Source organism: Plutella xylostella, chromosome 5 (genome assembly GCF_932276165.1).
Source record: "Plutella xylostella chromosome 5, ilPluXylo3.1, whole genome shotgun sequence".
Lineage (NCBI taxonomy): Eukaryota > Metazoa > Arthropoda > Insecta > Lepidoptera > Plutellidae > Plutella > Plutella xylostella.
The window spans coordinates 4,333,466-4,359,071 of NC_063985.1; the positions used below are offsets into that span (position 1 = coordinate 4,333,466).

Consider the following 25,606-nt stretch of genomic DNA (forward strand, 5'->3'; position numbering starts at 1 on the left):
ATTGTTGCGGTACCGGGGCACGCCGCCAGGGCTGTCCTTCTATGTCTCTATGCTAAGTAGTAATTAAGCTCCTTACCATCTATGAAAATGCTGTTACGGCTCGAAACGTAAGCCTCTCATGTAAAGTTACCGGTAAGCTCTACTTACAAGAACATGATCGTTTGAATCCATTAAGGGAATCGTGTCGAATGTTTCCATTCTACGCCATCGGATATTTACTTTACAATCATGCTGCGGACTACGTAGGTAATAATAAACGAAGCGTTTAAAGTAAAGTATGTAAGTTATGCAAGAATGCGTGCGCGTAATAGTTGGTTGGAGCACTCGCAGCCCTGCGGTGATGACCGCGGCTGGTTCAAGGGTCTGTTCATCTATTTATAGCCGCGCGGCGATGCTATCGGGCCCGGGGCTCGACTCATCCGCCCTCTCTGTGCACCACCCTAACGTGCAGGCACCAATAAAATAGACCAACATAACATTACATTACGTACGATTGCTTCGTATTGTTTGTGGATCAGTTAAAACAAAATAAGCGACTGTCGAGCATCTATTGAATTTCTCGGATCGAGCATGGAATTCGATCGATAAAGTTGTTGAGATATTAAGGCAGCGTAGTTAAGGTATCGTTGATGTGTAGGTGTACATCAGAGCTGATAGCATCGGCTTCGACGGCAGATAAGAGTGGCGAGTGGCAGCACGTCACGCTCATCTGGTATGCGCGGCGCGGCGGCGCGGCGGCGGTGCGGCGGCGGCGGCTTCCTGCGAGAGATTCGCTACAACTCTGTATTCTCCGCTGCCACCGGACATACAGAGTTATTTACGATAGTCGCGAGACAATCGCCGGCCCGTCGCGTTTATCCGGTGCCCTCGCGACAATAACATGACGTGGCTGTCTTTATTAAATACCTGCGTGCCTAGCTCGTGTCTATCGGTTGTTGAATCATGCTTTTCACGCTCCTCTAGAATTATGCTTACATTATACGAAGTGGCTATTGTAAACTTCACGTGCGCAAGCATTAACAATAAGTGATTTCATTTTCGTTGGCTGCATATGGCCATTAGCAACCGTCGTCGTGATAGAGTCCATCTACGCGTCGTGCGGGCGTGGCCGAGTGCACAGTGACAGCCACTTCAGGAGAGGTCTGATTGCACATCGCACGCGTCACGTGTTTGATCAGGTCTTGAAATGCGGAAGGGCGGCCGCCCCCGCGGGCGCTGGCTGGCACCCGTCCCGACGCTGATGTCTAACGGTGTTTATCGTTTAATTGATTTTATTCAGGCGTGCGGAGGAGCGACCCTCCGTCGGTTCAACGACACCCGGCGACAACCCGCCTCTGCTAGGAATGCTGCACGGCCGCCGTAACACTTATTAATATGCAATCTTAATTCACTCCTCATAATCGCGACTAACATTTTTATCTGTGCTTGTACAAGCTGTTCGGACTTGCACTCTGCGTTCTTGCATGGTGGTTATTAGGATTCAGATAAGATAATTAAATTCACCTATTTCAGCATCCCCACAGGAACTTTTAAAAAGCGATGTGATGCTCGCGCATATTCATACATGTACAAAGCTTAAGTCATTATAATTTCTAAGTACACACTTTTGAAGCAGGAATCAATAGATAGGTAGGTACTTAGAGTACTTACCTACATCGATGATCGAAAGGAAGCTGTGGAATGTATTTTTCAGAACGTTAACAGATAAACTCTGACTAGTTATGGATGCTATCTGCAAGTATGTGCAGAATGAAGCTCTTAGCCGTTGCTCCATCATAATTCTTACTTAGTTGCACGGTAAGGACAGGGGGCTAGCCAGAAAGGGAAGAAAGGCCCATTAAACTTTATAACCAGCATTAGATAACAATTGAATCATTATAATTACGGACCTAATAGGTGTAATAGAATATTCCGTGCTACTGGCGCGCCTGGTCTATTAGTTTCAGGACATGGCAGTTCTTAGTAGGGCCTCTCCGTTATTATGGGATTATTATAATTTTGTAAGGAACGCGTCCAACATCGTGTCCATGTAATGGACTTCCCGTTCCTAAGTGGCTCATTATTTTTATTGCATGAAGTTCCCGTCTCCTGTAGAAATATGCTTTAGAAACGTAGGCGAAGAGTCATAATCTTATAGGCACTGGCGATACTACCTAGCTATATGTTTATGTTTTGCCCGCTGCCTGCTGCCCAGATAATCTGTGCGGTGCAGTAGCAGTGAACAACCGCCACGATCGATGCTATACGAGAAAAACGATAACATTGTAGATATAAATAAACCTCGATGGGGGAACAAGCGAACAACTCAATAATGGTTTTACAATAATAATAAGTTACTTTTTGCTACGTAGTGAGTAGCATAATGTGCCTAGGTACACTACAGTTACGTTCAAATAAGAAATCCATTGTAGTTTGAGATGAAAAGGGCATGAAATCCATTTGTTGGCGGGAGCTGTGGTCGTGCGGGGACGCTGTCATGGCGCACCGAGCGGCTACACGAACCGACGACTGCTGCGGGATTCCACGCTATCGATTTATTTGTCTTTGCCCATAACGACGTGCAAGCAACTATTCACGACCCTGGTGAACGATTCTTTTGTTAACCGCACTCGGCAAATGCACGAATGATAAATACCTTGCAATGGACGCTATGGACCGTTTATCTTTGGCGATTGCGACCTGATTTAAAGAAAGATTTCTGCGCTCCTCTCACCGTGTGAGGTTTTTTAAAAATAAGAGGTAAAAGCTCTTGGATCATTTTATGAGTCATAAGAATGGCGTCATGGCGCAAAGATGAGCAGCAGGTAATGGCTTCAGCAAGGGGTAGAGGCACGGCAAAGAAAAAGGCGCTAGTTATTTACATAATCGCGAGACCGGTCGACCTTGGCGGCCGGTGCGCGGCGCGCGGCCCGGTTACTGCCTCCTAGCATTCACTGCTCCAACTGAAGCGGGGGCAATCGCTTTCCACGGCGAGATTAGTTAGATGTCACGGTGAAGTTCGGCGCAGAGTCGTTGACTCGTCACCACGGCAGTGGTCAGCGGGCAGCGGGCAGCGTGCAGCGAGCAGGCAGCGTGCCGGCGGCGCGGGCTCAGTGCTGGGAGGTGGAGCTCCGGTCGCACAATGCCCGCGGCAGCTCCGCGCGCCATTATGCCCCTCGCACATCGCCATCGTAATTCATTAGCCGGCTCTGTTCGCTACACGTTATTTATGATCGCTTTTTGTCCCAGAGCTACGCCGTGCAACAGCTTAAAGTTTGCAACTCTCCTTAATAGATATAAGAGAGGACATCTGAATAGAATTACTGGGGTCAAGGCGTGCCACGCACAGTACTTATAAAAACCTTTTTCATAATTTTACTGCAAGCAATTCCTTTTCTGTGCGACTTCAAGTTATTCATGGCGCAGTCATTAAAGTAAGTGAAGCGGTGATTAGTCATTCTGGTTAAATATTGTTGCATGTAGATCTCATATTGACTTGTTGTAGTGTTTAATTTGCATTTAATTTTTGTGGAAAGTGTTTTACACTTAGGTGTTAATAGGCGACGTGCTAAACACTGGCGCCGGCGGCGGCGGCGCGGAGCTCGCGGTGGCGGCAGCGGGAACCCACGGCGCGGTTTCCGGGAAGGTCCTGGATGTATTATAGAGATAATTAATAGTTCAACTGATGCGAATATCCTTGAAGCTCGCGATGGATCGGGGCGGCTGGGGGCTATCAAGTGCTAGCCGGACGTGTTTACGCATTAGTTGCGGAAATGTCCATTTTATACTTGACCGTAGCATTCAGTTTGCTTGGACGTGGTCGACGTGATGGCAGTTATAAATCAGTGTGTTTACAAAGCCGTATTGCTACCGAGGAGGTGTTTCAAGAAGCGCATCACACGTCAACAGCGGGGCAGCTGGCAGCAATCGCGATGCAATCCGGAAGCAAACACAGCACTAATTGTGCAATTGAGCTTTAGCTACGGCGCCGCTGGCTTGTGAACAAGAGACGGCGCGTGTTTCCCAGATAATCTTTCTGTACTGTTCACTGAGTAACATTCAAGATAATTGACTTTTTGTGACGCAGCTAACATTGAACTTGTGATGTTGCGTAGTGAGTCTGAATGGCTCTCAGCGGCCTGCATTTCGGTGCACTCGCTCGGTAAACAAGCACTCCGCTCCGGCGAGTCAATATTGTGCGAGTCAACACAGATAACAAAGAACCGCACAACTGGCTGCTAAATACGGCTCACAAACAAAACACATATATGAACCCAATAAAAGAAACATTTTTCTCGACTATCTAGATAGAAATTTGACGTTTAAAGCTTAAGTATTAAGATAGAGATTGGTTTATTAAATGTGGACGTCGAGTCGTGAGAAAGAACACAGCGGCGTCCGCGGATGGACCATTCTGATTGGATTTACGATGGTTCGGAATCACGTTCATAACCTTGAACCCCGCGGGAAGGAAATCACACCTTAGCACTACAAATTATATCGGACTTATCGGACTCATCGGTTGACGGACCGTGTGATGCGAATCGCAAGTAGGGAACTACCTGCTTGCAATTAAACTTCGACGGTTATAAGATTTTGTATGTGCTTTTCTGTTATTTTGCCCGGTAAAAAAGAGTTAAATATGTAGATAGTTGAAAAATATAAAAGGTAAGAACTTGAATAAATATAAGTACAGCAAATATTAGGAAGTATTATGTACTTAAGTAAATTAGAGGAATACATATACTTAGGTATGCGAAGTATTTGATCTAATTTAGCATACTGACTTATTTATACTTATCCGATTTAGAATACCTTTTTATAACTAACTACGTACACAGTTTCAGAAGGCTTGGCTGAAAGTCGTCATGATGACGTCACGTACAAAGCAATAAAATGATAAGTTCGTTAGCCGCGGAATTACTACCGACTCGTTATAACGGAAATTATTCGCACATTAACTCAGTAGCCACAATAACACAACTGGTTTAATATACATAGGTATTGTATGTAAGTATTTAACAATTTACCAAACCACACTATATCATTTGTTTTATGATTATCTATTAAATTGATGGATAAGATAAACTAATACTTAGAATATATTTTTATACTTATCATGACTCGGTACATGAAGTACGTAATCATCGAATATATTCTTAGTTTTTATTTATTTATTAAAACTGGAAGCCCCTGTAATTATTATTTTTGACGACGCCACTTGATGGTACAGAAATTAATAAATTCTTAACAAATTGTAGTGTAATATTTTAAAGAACGAACGGCAATTACTTTTCATGATGTAGGTGTAAATAAAATCACCCTGTTATTAAAGTGGCTTCTTTGAATTCGCTAAGTGAGCCTCGTATATTCAATTTTACCCCAAAATTTTCTCATAAATAATGATATTTTTCGATGAAAAATTATCCACCACAGGGCATATAAAGAATATAATATTCAGCTCAAAATAAAGTATCCCAAAAGTTCATTTCAATATCCTTTATTACTTTAGTGCTAGAGTTGAATTTAAGCATAGATACAGTGTTGGGGCTTGTAACATGGCTTGAACATGATAGCGTATACCAAAAAGCACTTCCTGATTTAAAATTTACTAAAGTGTCGAAGATAGTGATTTTGCTGAAGTGAGCAGTGATGAGGTGTTGTTTGGCACAAATTGCCGTGTGTTCAGCACCTCCCAGACTACATAGGTACAGTTGGATGCATTGGACATGGTAGAGACGAATAACACACTAAACCACAAGTGTATAGTTAGAATAAGAATAGTTTACTAAGAATACACGACGCTCTTTAAAGTAGCCTGCTTCACAACGCGTGGATAAAGATTAATCTGTAAGATAAATATGATGAGAGAAATGCATCGTTGTACTGGCCGTATAGAAACTACGCTCCCAAAATCAGAGCTTTTGTATGCTTCTAGAATAAAATAGTTTCGAACAGGACATTTATTTTTTTGGCTACCGTCATTATAGTTTGCATTACCCACGCACCTAATAGTTATCTATTCTCAAAGCCATCAAATCAATGAGGTGCTCATTTTATGCTTCAATATTAATTATTAGCTGTAAGATATTCATAATAAAACCGAATAGCTTCTGTTTATATGTTACTTAAGGATAAAATTAAATTAAATTAGTATGAAAGCGTTCTATGGCGTCGTTTACTTAATTCCGAATGTGTTTTTGTAGCCTGTGGCAAGACGTGCGTTAACTTTACAGTCGCTTTCATACGTCCATAATAGTAAAAGTTATGAGCAAAACATACTTGTTCGGTATGTAAATATCTATGTAACAGCTATAATATTGCGTATTTCTAATAACCTTCGTAGTCGTAAAAATATTGGTACAACATAACGAGTCTCAGTTAATTAATTATCCTTAAAATGAAATGAAAAGGATTTTAGCATTAAGTCTACTCTTTGAAGTGTTCAATAATAAGTTAAATAAATAAAGAAAGACGAAGTAAATTATGTTTCCTGTACTAGGTACACCGATAGCTAGCGTTGTATCTATAGACGTACAATGTACAGTTGCACAACCGGGGCCAAGTTCTAATCTCAGGGCAGATCTTCGCTCAAAGGTCATCGAGTGATCTAGAACTGGACACATGGTGTGCACTGTACTGTCCATTCTACTGCCTGCCCCGCTGTCGGCGTGTCGGGGCATCCCCGTGTTCCACTCTGATCCATCTTGGGCTTACGTTAGCTTTAGCTTAATATCACGGTAATACCTATGCAAAAAGTGAGCTTCCAGACTTAAATGGGATCGAAAATGGACTCTTATGGGAACTGCTAGTTTTTTTTTGTCTAGTAGGAAGAGGCGGGATCTGTTATCGCTGTTTTCATATTTCGACAATTGTATTGATAGAGAGTCTCTAGACTAGCCTTGATATTTTTCATAATTTTGAAATCCAGTTTCCTACATTTTATTCACACGGTAGTCTTCCTTGCTTAGAATAACGGTAAACTAAGTTAGTATTTTTTTCTAAATCCATCGTTTACGTCATTATAAAGAATGTGGGATCCTCTCGGAGGCACCCTGCATTATAACGGTGCCTCTAACCCTCCTTCCTCAGTCAGCGCTCATCTGGAGGGTAATTGCTTAAACACATAACCACTGAGGCTGGACATAAATTACTTCTATACTTTGTGCCTATGTGAATCAATAATATCATAACTGAGCTCCCTTCATGGAATGACGGATGGGTGTTAACTTCGCAACGTGTTTCGATTTGCAGAACTTAGGGCGTATTAGGCGATCCAACTATGGCAATAATTTTAATTCATAAATAATTTGACGCGGCTGTCTTTTCAAAGTGACCGCAGGATATTTTTTTACAGGGTAAAAAACAAAAAAAAAAGTTTGGTTGTTGGTGTGGTCCGAGCTCGCGTGCTGGCCGCCCCGCCGCCCCGCCGCCGCCGCCCCCAGCGCGGGGGCTACGGACAGTAATTTGTGAACTTCACACGAATACGACTCAAACTGACGACGGACGCTCGCGCGTCCGTCGCCCTTTAATTTGCTCCATTAAATCACCAAATTGGACCAAGAGGAAAACCGTAAAAGCTTAAGTATAGATGTACAAATCAGGTTAAGTACTTGTAAGCGAGAAAATTGGCGAGCAACCCACCACCACTCTCACAACGTCTCAATAAAAAGGTAAAAAAAACCAACGCACATCATCTGTAATAGTGACTCAACTTAAAGATGTAGTTAGTAGTAGCCCTTCGATCTGAAAAACCAAATTAAAAGGCCATTGAAATTACTATGATCGCATCGGATGTGAAGAAACAGGATCGAGATCCGTTTTAAGGTATTCCTTCGGTCTCCGACCACAATCTGAAATTGCAATCGATTTGCTCGAGTTAAGGTGCAATTGCGGCTCACTGCGCCTACCGACGCTGGGAACTACTTTCGTTGCGCTTACATGCACATTAATAATAGTATTTGCTTCTCAATGTATTAGCTTAAGTCAGAGTACAAACAGGTTGGCAACGTAAAGGAGCTTTTTTATTTTCTGTTTTGCTGCGCTTAGGACGCAAGGGGAGCGTCAGGGTTAGCTCAAAAATTTATGCTTGATTGATGATAATATGATGTTTTTTATTCATTGTTATAATGAAGGTTAGGTTACCTTTATTATAAGCACGCACACGCCCATGGAAACTCAAGTTTTGAGAAAAGTATATTAATCTAAGGCTTCATCGCACAATAAACCTGCAGTCTGCACTGCATATGCTACACCATTTAACCAGCATCAAAAGCCTATCTACCCTACAAATAGACTTCGTATCTTGTTTAACATAAAGTACCTATTAGGGAGGGACGTTTAAATATTATTAGTAGGTAGTAAATATAATTGGTTCTATGAACGACAGTTCGCGATCGGCGCATAATGGCAGACGATATTTCGAATGCTATTCTCGGATGTTGCCTCGGCTGGCTTGTTTTTTTAACTCATTAGTTTAGCATTGCAATTATACTCGTAGCGGGGGACTATTACGTGGTTATTTTTAATGCTTTATTAAAATGAAAGCTTGGTGCATTTTTGTCGTAATCGTAGTCATCACAGGAACACGACTGCGACCACCGCAGCGCCGGCGGCCATTAGACAAATGAGTCCCGAGCTGCTCCAGTCCGCACTCCCGGCACAATTGCTATTTGTTCTTCTGGGACTTTCAATTTAATAACTTTCTCAAGCATTCGAACATTCGTCATTCGTGCAGATTATTCTCTCGAGCTGCAGGATCCTGCTACACGACGCAGGGTATAATTTTAAAAGGACTTTGTATGCATGAATGCTATTGTTTTATGTTAGTCACTTCAGTTTTTTAGTGCGTAGCTTCTTGTACCATAGACATTTTCATCTTAGAAGGTGCTGTTAAAATGGCTTTTAAAATGAAATTGTAAGTAATATTTACTGCTTTACAAACTAAGATGTTTATTATTGTCATGTTGGAGTATCGGCAACATAAGAAGCTGCGTTGTAGTTGAGTTGCGTCTGCAACGCGAGCCCTGAATAAGCGCAATCTCGGCCCCATTGTCAGGTGATTGGTTCAAAAATAGTTTTATTCGCGGCCTGTGGGGTCTCCTAGTCGATATTATTCAAAACACGATGTCATGCACCCGTTCATTTATACTGTTTCTGTGTGCGGCCGCGAGCCGTAACATCTTCGGATGAAAAAAAAACAGCCCTTTGTATCGCTCCAATCTTTACACTTTTGCTCGTTTTACAGCTATTAAAGTAATACGATTATTTTTTGTAGAATAAACCTGTGAATTTTATTTTATCGACTTGTTGTGGATTGAATGTAGGATTTTTGATATTGCAAAATTACACATGTACATCATAAATGTCTGATTACGCCAGGTGTCAGGAGGTTAAAAGAAATAAAACAATAGTTCTTGTAGAATAATTAATCTAAATATATAGTCGCCCCCTCATGTCGTGCATAACTAATTTGTACATTTAAGATTAATAGACGGAAGATACTCATTAATGGAGATATAATGGAATGATACTATAATAATATTATAGGTACTAAGTATATAAAAAGAATATAACTGTCAACAACGAATTAAGAGATGATTTTCCAGATTCGGCTCGGATAAAGCTTTTTGTGAACAGTAACGGTTCCGACATTTTTATTTGCAGAAACGTGCGCTGCCGGCGGAGTTATTGAATGTTGAAACAATAACCGATCGAGATCCAACTGATAATCGCCGAGAGAGAGAATCAATACGAAATACGCCCTTTCTTCGAACAGGAAAGAGGTTGATTCAATGTGTTCGAACTTTAAACGTTTTATTTCTTTTTTTTCTCTTTTATATATTGCACTGTATAGTCCACGGCTACATGGCCCTTCGATTAAAGTTTAGGAGTCCTATTGTGCAATAAAGACAATGAGTAGTGTGGTATTCGGCGAGTGGCATCCGCGGCCGCTCGGCCCGACGCGTGCAAAAACCATCGCTGCAATTAACGCGGCTTTTAAAGCAACATGTTTCAAGTCGAGGCGGCGGCTTTCAACTGTTGACACTCTTCTTGCTTTTATTTCAGCATAGATCTAACACTGAACCCGGCGGTCAGAGGCTGTTTACCCGCGCGAAGGTCACACTCCACTGGTTTATCGCTATTGCTCCGTTTTGCTATGAACACTGGTATCTAAGCTATACGTAACTTCTTCACTTGGAAAAGAAAAATGATGAGCTTTTATTATATTTCTATTGCTTCAAGTCGGTCTCAAGTATTCAATCTATATAATTTAGTTTCTAAACCTAGTTTACGTACTCAGGTACTTATACCATGTAAAAAACTTACGGCAAGGATAAAATTCAGCAATGTTAGTTATTTAAAGATGAATAACATCGTAGCATATGGCGAAATGTAGAGCGTTTTGTTCAGGGGAGAAATATGCCCTTCAATAGAAAGTGACACCAGATGTCCACTCTATTAATACTATATTGCATCACAGAACGCTATTCAATAATTGGGTACCCGGTGATGAGCATGAACGTGAGATGATGATGAGCAGTCGCAGGCTACTGTGGGTAGGAATCCTCTTTAGAAAGTATGCTTAGCTAGGCTCATCATAGTATGCGAATTGTAACGATTAGTATCTACATACTACTCGACATAGAAAGGCTCTATTTTCCTGTGACCACTGGAAGACTTATTCCACGCCAACGAGAATGCTTTCAAAGTTGCGTTATTTTTGGTCTGGATTAAAATGTAGTGGTTACGGTCACTGACACGAATAAAAGTACAAATATAAATAAAGAGAGTCGGTTAATAGAGGTTAAATTTAGAGCTATAATTGCGGATCGTTGCATGTCCGATCCTGGAGGCGAGATATAACGAAGGTTGGCACACCCTCGGAGCCACGCCGCCGCCGCCGCCGCCCCGCCGCGCGGAGCCAAGAAAAAATCTACGACAACCCTTTGGACAAGCGAAGAATTCGCGTCGACCGCAACAAGAACAAATTGAGCGCGAACTATTGTGCGGTGAGATTTGCTGAGATAAGTCAGGAGCGCGGGCGCCTCGCGTCCGGCCGCGGCGGACGTCCGCGCTGCCGCAGCACGGGCGCCCTCCGCGCGAGGCCTCCACGAGGGGACGCGACCATTGCTGGTGACGTTGGAGGCGGGCTGCTCATCGCGGGATGTTTACAGCAATGGACGGCGTGCGGGCGCAGCGGTCGCGGGGAGGCGGCGGCCGTGGTGGCGGGCGCGGCGCACGGGACTCGGCGCAGCTATAAGGGGAGGTCGGGAACAGCTCGCGCTCAGTGTGCCCCAGTGTCCCGCGCCGCGAACCTGCGCTTACGCAACTGTGTTCACTCATCGCCCCGCGCCCGCCGCCGCCGCCGCCATGCAGACCCTGCTCGCCACCTGCCTCCTGCTGTTCGCAGCCACCCTCGCACCCGCCACAGGTATGACTAAAAAATATCAAGTTTCCTAAACACACGAAAAAATTTACAAATTAATGAAGCGTAATCATGTGGGCCATCTAAATCGACGACAACAAATGACATCACGCGTGTGAACAAACTGACACACTTTTTAAAAGATTTTTCAGCTGAAACATTTTAGATGATGTTGTGAATAAAAGTGTTTGATTTTTTTATTGTATACTTAGAAACAATAGCGTTGTTAGCTCAGTTGGAGACATCCCGCATAATACGAAGAAGGTTCAAGTTCTATCTAAAGTCTCTGCGCTTACCGATAAGTTTTGTACAATGCATAATGTTTAATGTGCTTTACTAGAATCAGTGCTCTTTTAAGAACCTAGCTATACTACAGTAGAATCATGGATGAGGTTTACGACCTATCAAATGAATCAAGTGTAGTCATAGTAATATGACCAGTGGTCACCGACCACCCTTTCAGACTATTACATAATAAATAGAGTCAGTATTTCCTTCCGGGGTAGGCAAAGCTGCATATTCGCACTCACTTTTCCCCACTTCCAAATTATAAGCATATTCAATTACGAAAATACTTATTTACTGAATATAATTATGTAACTACTAAATGCTTTCCTAGTCTAGGAATATTATGTTGTTATAGTATAGTTATTAAATTATAAAAAAAAAGTTCAATTTTATGTATCTTTATTCGTCTCAACCTTTCACAAGTCGTTGACGACACATACTTTACCGTCGGTGGCCTTCAAAAACGGAAACATAATAATTTTATGAAATTTTGCATCGTGTAAATAACTGTAATTAGTAATTATACACCTTACTCATTATTTGATGGCACCCTTCCGTCCGCGGTTCCGCTCGTTGCGTCTTCACTCGGCGGCGCAGACGACGATCATTATTCCTAACGTATTCATCACACATACCGTCCAAAAACAAATCCTAATCACTTGTAATAAGAAGAAAGTATCAGTAGTAGCGTGGAGCCAAGAGTTGACCCGCGGGTCGGCGACCCTCATTGTTCAGCTTCTATTACAGCACAATAGCACTCCCGAGCCAGCCTCTACTAGCTACCATTACTTCTTAATCACATTCCTCAGGGAATGCGCCTGCGTCGTATGAGCTCCTGGTACATTGCCACGGAACTCATAGCACTATAGCAATAAATGCTCAACCGTTTACTATTAGTTGCAATTCCATCCAAGAAGTTGTTAAACTAAGAATGCTATTCGCAAAGATCAATACCCTCCGAAATTAAAAAGTTTATCAAAGCGAAAACAACGAATCAAGTTTAGCAGAGCAATAAATCTGTTTGCTTTTAATAGACCAATTACTGGAGAAGTTCAACGACTACTCAACTGCTGGCGGCGATTCGATTTCATAATACTGCCTCTGTTGGGAATCAAAGTTACTGGGTGATAAATGTAATGGGAGGTTCAATTGAAGTGCAGCAATTACAAATGCTAGGAATGGGAAGGTTGTAAAGGACGTATGACACTTGTATGTAGGTGGGGGTTTCGCGTTGTTGACACAAGTGCCGCGGGGAATGCGGGAGTGACACGACAATGCGGCGGCTGCGCGTGTGCCCCCCCGAGCACGGCTCCGGCTCTACCAAGTCGATCGTTCATATATTTTTATTGTATGGACGGGATATCATGTGCACACCTAAATAGCACATAAACTTAACCTTTTAAACGGCCAAACTATAATCGAAAGTTGATCTCGTACTTTTTGTTTAGATCTAGTTACATAAGTATTCCGTAGTCGTTTGAATGGTCGACTCAATGATTATATTATATGAAGTGTTTTGTTATAGGAAGAACCAAATAGTATGTTTTTTTAATGCATCCTAATTAAAATAGATCTACCTATATCAATTCGATGTAAACACGTTACCATAACTTAAATTTGCCATCCATAAATCGTAGTACTATCTAAACCGGTTAAACGAAAAAGGTGTGAAGCATGCCATTGAAATAATTGCATCACATTTTTGTAGCACATCACGGTTGATCGATTTCATCTGAAACGTCTTCGAATTTGCTTCGAGTCAATGACTCCGTCGTACTAGCCGTCAACAATTCCGAAGCAGCAAGATGTCATCAACTGTGAGAACAGTCGATTCTCATCAATCGGCCGGGCATTTGGCTAATGAGGCGCATCCGAGGCGGATAATCGCGGGTTATCGACAGGTTGATAAAAAAAAACTGTTCGGCGGAAGTGCCGGGCCGCGGTGTGGGAGAAAAAATAGGGAGTTCTAGTCACGGGGAGGCAGGTGCGGGCGTTCACTGCCCCGCGCCGCAGCCGGTTACATCAGCCTGGTCTCCGCTAATACTCAAAATTATTCAATACTTTAAAGGCATATCAAAAAGGTATCTTGTTAAAATGTAGCATCTATTTTGAACTATCGTCGTCGTAGTCACTACCTTATCGTCCGTATTAGTCCGCAATAAGTTGCAAAAACAGCGAGTAGCGTCTCAGGGTGTGTGACCGGAGGCTTTAATAGAATCAAACGCGGAGCCACGCTACAAGTCCCCTCCATGTACCAGGGCCCCAGGACTGGCTGGAGGCTCTACAGAATCATTGGACGGGTTTTTTCAATATGCGATTGCAGAATCCAATGGGAAATCTGGTTCGTGTGTTGCGTTTCCTGAACCGTAATAGGATTATTATTATTGTTAGATTACTTTATTATGCGATGCTAACTTTCTGGTTGTGATAACAGTCATATTTGGTTTGATGGCGCATGTTTGATATGAAATAATCAATTCTAGGGCTCCTATATTTTTTTAGGGCTAATTTATTTGTCTATAATGAAGTAAACCTTTAGTGTTTTGTAATAAAAAGGTTTATAACTAATCCTCATTTCAATTAATGTGAGCATTGAACATTCTGTATTCTGAGCATTGATCTATAACGTTTTATAAATTTCAGTTATGTAAGATAGAGTTGTGTTATTTTCTAGACGTACACATGTTCTAATGTTTATAATCTAAAACTGGTCAACGTAATCGTTGAATCGTTATTTGAAAACACACAAGGTAGACGATCCCTTATAGAATGTCATTATTTCGCTATTAAACAACATTTGCGGTTGTGGGAAAGTAAAATAAACACCGTTGGTCGAGGTGACATAAATGTGAGTTATTTAAATCGCGCGTCTGTAAAACACCCGTTTACCTTCCTAGTAGGTTGATGTGATGATGATAAACGGTGTGATATAATTGCACTGAGGTAACGGATCGGCAACGGTAGAACATATGCGGGCATTTCTCACATTGGGAATTCTTTTATGTCGTCGTTATTCAATATTTTCCTTATCTTGCCTTGAACTATGATATTTTTTTACTTCTTAGTTTTATTTAGTATGGTTTTTATAGTTAATATATCTTAATATAAAATTTATGATAAGCATATTAGAGGAACGTGTTAATTTTTTTTGACTACAGAGGTATTTTAACCCTTATGTTATGTCACAATTTATTATAATTTTATACTTCGGTACGAGGGATCACCTCGGGGCATTAAAATTTATCTCCAAATCTCGAAAAGACCGTAAGCCTTACCTTCTTAAGCTTTGCTTTCTTTATTGTAGAGATCATAATTATACCCGGTCCTATTTATATCCAGTGAAAATTTTACTTTCAGTTAGAAATTTAGTTTAAGCCAATTAAGGCTCGTGATCCTGAACAATAACGAGTAGGTACTAGGTACCATAGATACTTGACTCTTACCATATACATTTTTAGTTTGATAGACGGTGACAGTTGTTAACTTGTTATTCAGTTTTTGCTCGCGGATGATAAATAGCTAGGTGATCTGCATCACATGCAGGCAACGGGCTCGTTAGCTATAAAATTCAATGGGGTTATTAGCATTCGCGAACATTTATATCTCTCATTGGCCGGGCCGGGTCGGCATCAGGTTTGATAACTAAAAATAGCCGGGAATGGCGGGGAGGGGGGCGGGGGGAGCAGGCGCGTCCTTGGCGCGTCTTCAGCGAGGCTCGCGGGCTATTATCTCGATCCCTTTTTTGCGTTCCGATCGTTATCCGGCCGCGGGCGCTCGCGCCGTTCCCACGGATCAGCCAATCAGCCAGATTCGATACCTAGTCGCGGACGTCGCGCATTTTTCACGCATCAACGATCCCGATTCGATTGAGTTCGTCGTAGATCGCCCTCTAAGTGCATTCTTTCGGCAGGATTGTCTTTGCCGTAAGCCGATCAGTGGCGATCATAATGGTGGCCGGTATTTTAATGGCATCCTCCTCATATTTCGAATTGGAATCTTCTGTAATCCTTTCGACCCTTTTAAGATTTATTGACATCGTAAGCTGCGATTGCCTGTAATAAACGTAATGAAAAGTAGGTAGTGGACGCTGTAGCATGACCGTGAAATAACGATAACGTAACGACGCGGCGGCCGCGAACTGGTTGGAGTGATGTAACGCGCTGCGCCCGCGCCGCGCCACTTAAGCGCCGTTTACACGATAACATTATACTCGGTCGCAGCCGTCCCGCATGAATATAGAGCACAATCTGATTCCGCAGATTGACTGTCACTGTCCAAAATTACCGAGATTGCGAGTTTATGCATTACAAGTACAATCCGAACCGTATTTTGATCCGTGCGTATACTGTTGTCGTGTAAACGCCACTTGCCCGCCGCCTTTACTCACTCAAACACAAGCGCCTCCTCAATTATTGTTTAACATAATTCTTCATTATAAACATGAGCCGAAGATGCTACGTCATAAAAAGGACGAACCACATAAAAATCCTTTACCAAGAACTCTACCTCCCATTCAGCTCACGTACAGTTTTTTAATAGCAGGTATTTATAATTTCTTTATAGTGTGTCGTTTATTTAATGGGAAGTCAGTAATTATAATGTAGAACACGGTCACAAAACTAAATAAATTATATTATGGATAACTATCACTCCCGCAAACTTATAAATATAGGGTTTTAAACTATTTTTTACTGGACCATGCACTTTTACTGCATGAATCATTGTTTTAAGTTTAAAGTTTTATAATTACAGAGATTAACCCGTTTAATAATCTGTGTACTTTTAAATCTAGAGAGTAGGTACATAAATGGAACATAACATACTATTGAACACTTTTTACCTCTCGATGAATACAGCAAAGTTCGGACCCTATGTTAATCCACTGCAGCGCGCACGCGTGGTTAGGTTCTACGAGGTAGGTACTACATGATCTATTATTCATACTTACGTAATTAAGTTAAGAAAAAAAAGCTCTTATAGAAAACATTTTCTTGCTATAGTTACCCTACTAGCATGCATGATACGTAAACTAATTAAATTGTTTATAAAAGGAGTATTCCATAATCAGTGAAGCATATATTTAAGTTGTATCTTTTTATAAAATTAATAGGTTGGTAGGTTTACTAGGGATTGATTGACTTGATTTGAGGCCTAGTCACGCGATTCATGTTTGTAACTAAATAGCATCTAAATAAAGGTTGCATAAAAAAGAGGTATCCCATTAATGCTTGGGTTACTGAGAAATCCAAATAAAACATGAAACGCCGTATTTGCAATAGAACATAGGTACTGTGCAAACTTGCACTGCTGCATGTGTGCCAAAAAACCACTCACATATCAACCTCAATGAAATCGCGATTTTATCGACAGTTGAACTCATACGTTTTAGGTAGTCAGCCGTTACAAGACGGTGACTTCCGGTCGCGTTCACCGGATATGTGCCCGCCTGACGCCGCGACAACCGCCGCAGGATTATCCCTAGTCATCACCACGCGCCATGAATGAAAAGCGACGGTTTAATGACCCGCCATCGTCATTACATTATGTATGAAGGTGTCGAGAGCATGATGACTAAGAACCGTACTAGGGTTTTGACTAACTAAGAGGTTTAAAGCGCGAATATAAATGGGAACAAATTGACGGTCGCTTATAGCGACATGAAATATACATTCAGGTACCGGACGCGTTAGAATTTTGCAGTTTATCTGTTAGGTTCCTTAGCCATATCTTGGAATACTTGATGGCTATCATGTACATGTCGATAGGGGCGAGGCTCGTCTCAAGTCATCAGTATGCGTCGCGCGCCCCTCGCTCTCCCCCCCGCCCTCCGCCCCGCGAGCCCCGACGTGAGATGACTGCCGACGACAGATATGACTTACGATGGCGGCTACTTCCTATGTTATCGGCTGGAGCTGGTCATGTCACCCTTAGGACGAAGAGCCCAAAACAGGCACATTTGTGTGTAACATTCCACAATACTGTCTTTAAAGGTGGAATGTTGCGCATCGCTACTAAATCATTAGCCTCGTCGAACCACAACAAACACGCTCGCAACAAATTGCGAGCAAGTACTGCGCCTCCGCCGTCGCATCTCCATCGGCAGTGACCGCTGACAGCGAGTGCTCTAACGATGCACTTTTACGTCGTAAATCGATTCCTAACTCGGTCGTTACCGTCGTTAGTCCTCGGCGGACGGATTGCCCGGATTGCACTGCCTATTACATCGACCCGCTCTGCTCGCCGACGGATTGCGAGCTACAACTAGAGCAAGATCGTTCATTTGATTTTAAATTAACTACGTGTCTCAATATGAGCGAATGCAAATCGCTTTGCCATTAATTTTAGAATATATTTGTAATTATGATTCATGACGGACCGTTTTAAATTACTTCTGCATATCAAAACATCTTATCAGTGGACATAGAGGCATTTTGATCGATACTGCTATAAATAAATTTAATGATTCATGTAAATGCACTGGTCGCGTAAGTGTAATGGCACGTCTGTGTCAAGTTTAAATAACATACCGGTTTTCGATTGCATACACTCAGCAAATATGATAAAAAGTTACGTTACAGCCTTGTCGCAGATGTATTGTAGCTCTCGGAATAAAAATAAAACTAGTCGACTGTATGCAAGAAGATTTATAGCATTATTATAGAATGGAGTCTGTAGAAAAAGGTGTTTAAGAACACCTTTCTTGCTATTACTTGAGCTAAGAACCTTTAATAAAATGAATCGTAAATAATTGAACCTACTGAAGGGTATTGAACTGTAGTGAACCTATAGTAACTGAATTAAAAATAAAATTGATAAAGTCATTTGCTTAACAGCCGGAATTACAAATAAAACATTGAACATTTCTGCAAAACTTCAGGAACCTATCGTATAAATTATCGCCCATACAAAAGAATTCAACGCGCGCGCGAGTGCTCGACTCATCTGAACTTCGCTGGTGATGCATAAAATAGAACATAATAGCATTTATCTGAGCTACTTTATCTAGGAGCTTTACATAATGAGGGGTAATTGTCGATAAATCCGGTCCTATCTAGCTTCCATTTGCACACAGGATGCTGCTGAAAGGGTTAATAAATTGCTATCTCCAACACACCATACTAAGAGCGAAATACCTGATTAGATGTAAATTATATCCTAGTTATATTATTTAAAGACAGTTTTTGCTGCAAGATGAAGGGAGTATCCTGGTTTATGTGCTGCTACGTCTCTTCTACCTCTTCTTGTAGATAACGAATAGATTTATTTTAATTACGGATTTATCACACACTATCTTATTATACCCTCTATGTACATTTTCTTATTTTTTGGAACTTGTAATTAGGACTGCAAGTATAAATAACAATATACCTACCTACTATATACAACCTAATGTTTATTTTATTGAAACACCAAGGATTCACATTACGTACCAACTAATTAAATTTTTATGTGAAGAAAAGTGGAAGAGCAAGTTAGCGATAGAAATGTCTTATACGTAATATCCTTAAGAGCAAACCATTTGAATTATACGCTCCACATCTACTAGAGGCAAGTAAATTAAAAGCCTAGCAAAAAGGTAGCGTAAAGTGTAGGGTCTAGGTCTAGCCCTGCAGTTCATTGACCTCCCCCCCCGCGCCGCACCTGCCCCCTGCAGGCGCCACTTCACACTCTTCTAGCCATTGTAGCCTTAAACTATTTACGAGGGCAACTTAATAAAAGCAGTTTTGATGTTGATGTGTGTTACACAACACGTTTGTTTATGCGTTGATAGCAAAATTGATTGTTAATGTTATTAGAAATTACTTATTGAACATCAATGATACACTCGCGATCAATGAAAAAGTTCCAGTGACATAGTATATATGCACTATGCACATGGCATGTGGAACAATTTCATTGCTCGTGAGTGTTTAACCTACGTGATTATACCGACTATGTACAAAGTGATGTTTTACAATCTCTATTTAAGATACGGTAGGCAAATTACAAAAAATAGTGGTTAGGAACAAAAACTATGCGAAAATGACTTTTTGGATGAAATTGCAAAAAAGTTTATTCGCTCTGGTGAACATAATGAAGGCATGTTAGTTCGCAACATTGAACTCCGATGCTTTGCGGTTGACCGCAGTTACAGACAACATTATGTTAAATAAGGCATCTTATTGAATACACGCGGCCGCACCGCAACCTATTAGCTACTGGGACTATAATATTTTATGTAATATTATATTATACACCCTCGCGAGCAATCAAAAAACTCCACTAACAAAATGCTGACATCACGTGGGCTAATTTATTTAAAACATTGAACATAGAATTTGAACATTATATTTACGTTTTAGTTGGTGATGTTCTAATCTAATGCGTTGTTAAATGTACTTCAATATTGAAGAGCACATCATTAAGCTAGACTTTTCCGTTTAGGAGTAATTTGGTGGTATTGTCATTGGAACTTTTTCTTTGCTTGGTAGTGTATGTAGATTCCAAGGAATAAAACTTTATAAATTCTACAATAGGTACTGTGTATGGTCCCGATTCCAGTTTGATTCTTATTACTAACTAAATCCCGTAACTCTTACTGTGACAATAACCATAACAAACTCCATACACTAACACACAAAGATACCCACATTTATTATGATCCTGTGCATGCAAGTGCGGGCGACGCCTGCGCACGAGGCCGGGGTCATATTCATTACGATGCTTTATACTGTCACGTTGGTGTGTGTGTGTGTGTGTGTGTGTGTGAGTGGTTCCCCTTCGTAACATCCCACTTCCATACTCATCCTGAGATTCACAAGTGATCTTTGGAATGTTGATGCTTTTAAAATTGACTACGATATGTGCATAACATATACATAGGTTTTTACTACGTAGGACCTTAGTTTATTTACCCAAATGAATAAGTTATTATAAATGCGCAGTATGTGAAGAAGTATACCTAAGGACTAAAAGGTTACTGCCATTTTTTACACCCTTTGTGAGTAAAATATATTGACTGAGGCTGTGATGGCTTTTTATTTGTTCACACCCTTTTGTAGCACTTTAGTCATCCAACAAACTCTTTCACAAAGAAATATGACGAGCTTCATGGTCTCTGTGATTCATTACAAGGCCTTTTTTATTCTCAAGTGGTTGACGCTGGAATCCGAGTTACGACGCGAAACCACATTTTTATTATTGTAAAAAGCTATAAGTACATGCTTAACTTAAAAATTGCAGTTAAATTAACTCTTACGTTGCACGAAATACAGGTGAAAAAGGGCAAATCCTAAAGTGTATCTTCACTGTACATGGGGTTGTGTCTGTAGTGAGCGCCTGCATAAATCTCTGCGAACACCGGTAGCGGGCTGCGGTTCGCCGCACCAAGTTATTGCACACTTGCGGCAAACAAACAGAATATTGCGTTGGTTTTCCACTTTTATTGATCAATAATTTTTTATTTACGTTATATGTGTAGCAGAAATGTAATATTATATTTTTCTTCTTTCCAGCGCAAAGGATAACGACGATCCAGCTGGATGGCGTACAATACTTCATATCCAGAATGAACCCCTACAGTCCCGAGCTCAACTACTTCCTAGCCTACCAGTACTGCAGGTAACTATTGCACTTTAAACGATTATCTTTCCCTGAGAATCCCATAACCCGCAGTAACACGGCGCATATCTACGAGTGGGAAGTAATGCGCAACATTTCTCACTTCGACGCCTGATATAATAGTGAGATCGTGACTCACCGCTCTAATCTATCGGCTCGTGTTCGGTTCCCGTCCCGGCTGCCATAACTAACCCGGAGCGTTAACAAGCGCCCGGGATCGACCAGGAAACTTGGTGACATTTGCATTACCGTTAAAAGGGGTCAGAGCCTCGCAAACAATACGGCTACCAAATAGTGGCGACCCTCGCTTTAGTTAGCTAGCGCCTGCATTCCGTAATCTAGATTTGGCCGCCACATGCGCGGGCGCACGTTCAAAGGTCACTCGCCTCAGCTCTCGGTCACGATGTCCTCCTGCGAGCAGTCACGACCTATTTACAGTACCAATTGTTAACGAGCGATGGAAACACGAACGACACTAACGTCTTTGTTTCCGTCCCTTGTCCCTTGTAGCGGTACACGTCCACGGTGCTTCGATCGGGACTGGAAGAGAGCGATTAAGGTCCGACCTCGTTATTGCCATGATAGATGGCACGGCAATCTGGCATCGACTGCAACAAAAAGTGGTCGCGAAACGTGGTGGATTCGATATAAGGAGTGAGGAGTCGCCGACGTACGGTGAGGGCCGCGTGACGGGCCCGCGCCTAATTGACAAAGTGCGCAGCCGCGGTATGCTACCGACAACGACCCACCACAAAAACTAAAGGCGAACTAACGGTGTAATATAATGACGACTCGTGACAACCTCCTGCAAGTGCGGAACGAGAATAGCGTAGAAAAACTTGCAAACTCAACATGCCCAAGTATAATTTAAAATTTAATAACTCATTTATCTCAAGCCATTATAATTACAAGCCCTTTGTGATAATAAATATAATTTATAAGTACAGTAATTCAGTCATTGTGTACAAGCGTACGCATTCCTTCACCTCGCTAGGGCATTGCTCCGCTGCACTTGACTATCACAATGATGTGAACCATACGTCTCCAGTCCCTATTTCACAAGCAAATGCTCACAATACGAATAATTCAGTACAAAAGAATGATATAACAGTTTTTACTGGCGGGAAAATTATTAACGATTGACATTGCGCAACTGTTTCCTATCACAATACTGCGTGCATTCCTCAAATGGATTCATTAATATCCGCGCGGCGCTGCGCGTATAATTTTAACCGTGGGAGCTCTAATAATAAAACTTATGATGCGGTTTCATTTACAAGAAAGCTTTAGCAATTTTATTTTAGATGTGTTTCTCATTTATTAAAGTAGGATGCATTAAAGGCAGCTACAATATCCTGGCGCTGGCGGCGCGGCGTGAACCCCTGCAGCGGTCGTTTTTAATCCGCCGGGTTTCTGAACTTGGGCGCGGAATGTCGTCGCGCCGACTGCTCCTTACTTAATAAACAGCATCTTGCGGATCTAGCCCCGGCTAATACCTGAATGATATTACCCGCATAGTTATTAGATAAACTGCATGTACTGGAACCCGGCGAAACAACTTTATAAGAGTCGGGATCACGATATAAAATTACATGCTGTTGAGATAGATAACCCGCTTTCAGTTTCTGTCAACGACACTATAAAGTTTATTTATGCTATGTTACTTGATAAAGTCTGAGATTATCAGTATTAATGAGAGATCATTAACCTTTTCAGATCATTAGGATTGCAAATGGCTTCGTTCGAGACCAAGGAGAAGGCGGACTCCATAACGACGTATCTGACGAATGCAGGTGAGTCTGCCGTTAAAATTGCTCATAATTTATCCACTATCAGCGTTTTCCGCGCCTCGGAGGATCGTCCGAGTGTGTAATTTGCATGAAGTGTAGCTCGCATTAGACGACGTGTGTAACATAACGGGTGCTCGGTTGCAGGCTACAACAAGTACGACTTCTGGACGTCGGGCAACAACCTGGGCACGGACATGTACCTGTGGATGAGCACGGGGCTGCCGTTCAACGCCACGTTCAACTACATGCGGCGCGTGGCGCTGGACGCGCCGGCCGCGCGCGCCGACGACAGCCTGGACCCGCTCGACGTGCCGCAGGGCTCCACCGCGCCGCAGCGCACCGCCCGACACGGGTACGTACCACACCATGCTCTCAACATCAGACCACTACCACATTATTCAAATTGCGAGGCGAGCAGATTTGAATTTTAATGTATTTCTACGAATGCTAAACAGTTTTCTATTTGCAAAACTTATAAATTGTATACCATTCCGGGGCAAATTGCCCAGAAAATTGCAGTGCTGTGTGTAAAATGTGGGAGTTCGTTTCCGTGATTCACATCGGTGCTTCGGCTGATTGAAGGACTTCCACATTTGCATAGTGCCTCGGGGGTTTGCGCGGCTCAGCTTCGTCTCGGGATAGCAATAGGGTTCAGTTTGCGGGCAGCCTGCCGCTTCGGGAATCACTCACCGTGACCGCAAAATTGACGTCTTCGACAGCGATTGCTTCCTTATTGACTGTGAAGTTGAATAGCTCTGTCGGTCACGGCTGTATGTTGACTGTGGTGTTGCAGGACGGACCACGTGATGACCAACGGCTGCGTGGCGCTCAAGGCGCCCACGTTCCACTGGGAGCCGCAGCACTGCGGGGAGATCAAGGACTTCATCTGCGAGCAGACGCGCTGCTACTACTACAACTACGGGTCCATCCCCGTGTCCTCGGCGCAGGGGTAATACAGGTGAGATGCCAGCGGCTCCGGACGCCCGCTCCCGCTCACCGCGCGCAGTACTCGTAGTCGGGATAGTAACCAGTACCTAGTGTGTGTGTCCTAATGTGTCAGTAGACTAGCTCAGTGTCCAGCGCGCGGGCCCGCGGGACCAGGCTCTGCGCCAACCCAACCACCAAACAATGCCCTACACCCCGCTGACATTCTTTCGGCCTTTACTCCGACGTCTAACCGAGTCAGAACTTTCAAAATTTGTTCAAAAACATTTGGTGGGTGGGTGAAGGGGGCTTTGCTTGGTATCTCTTGTGATAAACAAAAGATGAAATTATTTTAAGTTTTGCTAACACTTATTACTTTAAAGCGTAGACCAACTAACCATCTAATTGTCCTAATACCGATTGTGATAATACGTAGAGCTTTCCATGTGTAGTTAGTGGTATTGTGACGTGGGCTAACCGGGCGCTTGGCTTGCCGGCAGGAAGCCGCTGTCCCTGACGACGACGACCACGGCGCACCCCATCACGTCGTCGTCGCCGCCGCCGCCGCGCTCCGAGCACCTGCCCACGCACTTCACGCTCAACGACCTCATCGGCAAACTGCGGCCGTCGTCGCTGGACGGGCTGCAGTCGCCGCACCTCAAGACCAGCGTGCTGCTCAAGGCGCCGCCGCAGATTGACTCGCACTACTCGCGCGCCTCGGACGCGCATGCGCACGACGACAAGGAGCCGCCCACGCAGGGGCCCTACGAGGCCGACGAGGGCATGGCGGGCGACGACCCCGCGGCCTACCTCGCGCAGGACGACGCCGCCAGCACGGCCGAGCCCGACGCCACCGAGCACTCCGTCCACGCCAGCGGCATGCTGGCTCCCCCCGCCTACTAGCCGCACCCCCCAGTGTCGCTAGGGTGGCTCGGGCTCGCGTGAGGCCTCTCTGATTCTCCGTGTTTAAGTAATGATTATGTAAATGAGATTTGTAGCATCATTAGCGTGCGCGTGTGTTAGTGTCGAGGAAGGTAGTTTCGAGGTTTCCATGGGACTTTCCAGAAGGTGCTGGCGACTCGTGCGAGCGACTTGCCTCCACCTTCGCATATTGAATATCACAGTCTAGTATTCCACGGCTAATATAGGTAACTAAACTTTACTAAGCTATACTTAATAGATTTCAGATCTCCGGTGTTTTCATTTAAACCGTCAAATGTATTATTTAATTAAGTTGACAAAACGATTGAGGACATATCATTCGAAATACAGTACCTAGTTAAATAAGTATTTTAAGTTGAGACTTGAGAATTTAAAGAATAGTGATTGTAGCGAAGTTAATAAAGTTTATTTTGTAAGATTTTTCTGCTTTTCATTTATGATTTAACTTGAACTACATAAATAGGCATCTTAATGAAATCGATACGTAATCATATTTCACAACAAACTCTCCTAATAAATACGCATTAAGTATCTGGGTAGAGTTCATTAGAGTTCGCGTTGCAACTGTATAGAAGTCACAAAATAGTGTACAATAAGTTGCTATTAACTTATTCTTATAACTGAACTAAAAAAAACAAGTACCTACAAAACTACT

At 42.6% G+C, this 25,606-nt stretch overlaps 2 protein-coding genes across 11 annotated transcripts in view; one reads left to right on the forward strand and one right to left on the reverse strand.

Moving 5' to 3' along the window:
- The window catches only part of LOC105392126 (cytosolic carboxypeptidase 1), a 60,729-nt gene that overhangs the window by 11,528 nt on the left and 23,595 nt on the right, over positions 1-25,606 (reverse strand). The gene's annotated exons all lie outside the window — the stretch shown is intronic.
- Positions 11,247-25,371, forward strand: LOC105392115. 2 transcript variants are annotated; one of them, XM_048633047.1, is made up of 6 exons: positions 11,247-11,413; positions 21,190-21,295; positions 23,012-23,088; positions 23,230-23,437; positions 23,879-24,034; positions 24,510-25,371. In XM_048633047.1, exons 1-6 carry the CDS (start codon positions 11,353-11,355, stop codon positions 24,910-24,912), a joined length of 1,011 nt encoding a protein of 336 aa, XP_048489004.1. In that variant the 5' UTR covers positions 11,247-11,352; the 3' UTR covers positions 24,913-25,371. The 2 variants fall into 2 exon arrangements, with proteins under 2 accessions (XP_048489004.1, XP_011562011.1); XM_011563709.3 differs by having other exon boundaries at positions 11,248-11,413; positions 23,879-24,043; positions 24,510-24,646.

What these genes read in the sequence shown, in the direction of transcription:
- LOC105392115 (XM_048633047.1), top strand. Translation starts at nt 11,353, where the DNA reads ATGCAGACCCTGCTCGCCACCTGCCTCCTGCTGTTCGCAGCCACCCTC. An exon ending in CACCCTCGCACCCGCCACAG is followed by an intron (nt 11,414 to 21,189) that starts GTATGACTAAAA and finishes TCTTCTTTCCAG; the next exon opens with CGCAAAGGATAACGACGATC. An exon ending in CCCGTGTCCTCGGCGCAGGG is followed by an intron (nt 24,035 to 24,509) that starts GTAATACAGGTG and finishes GCTTGCCGGCAG; the next exon opens with GAAGCCGCTGTCCCTGACGA.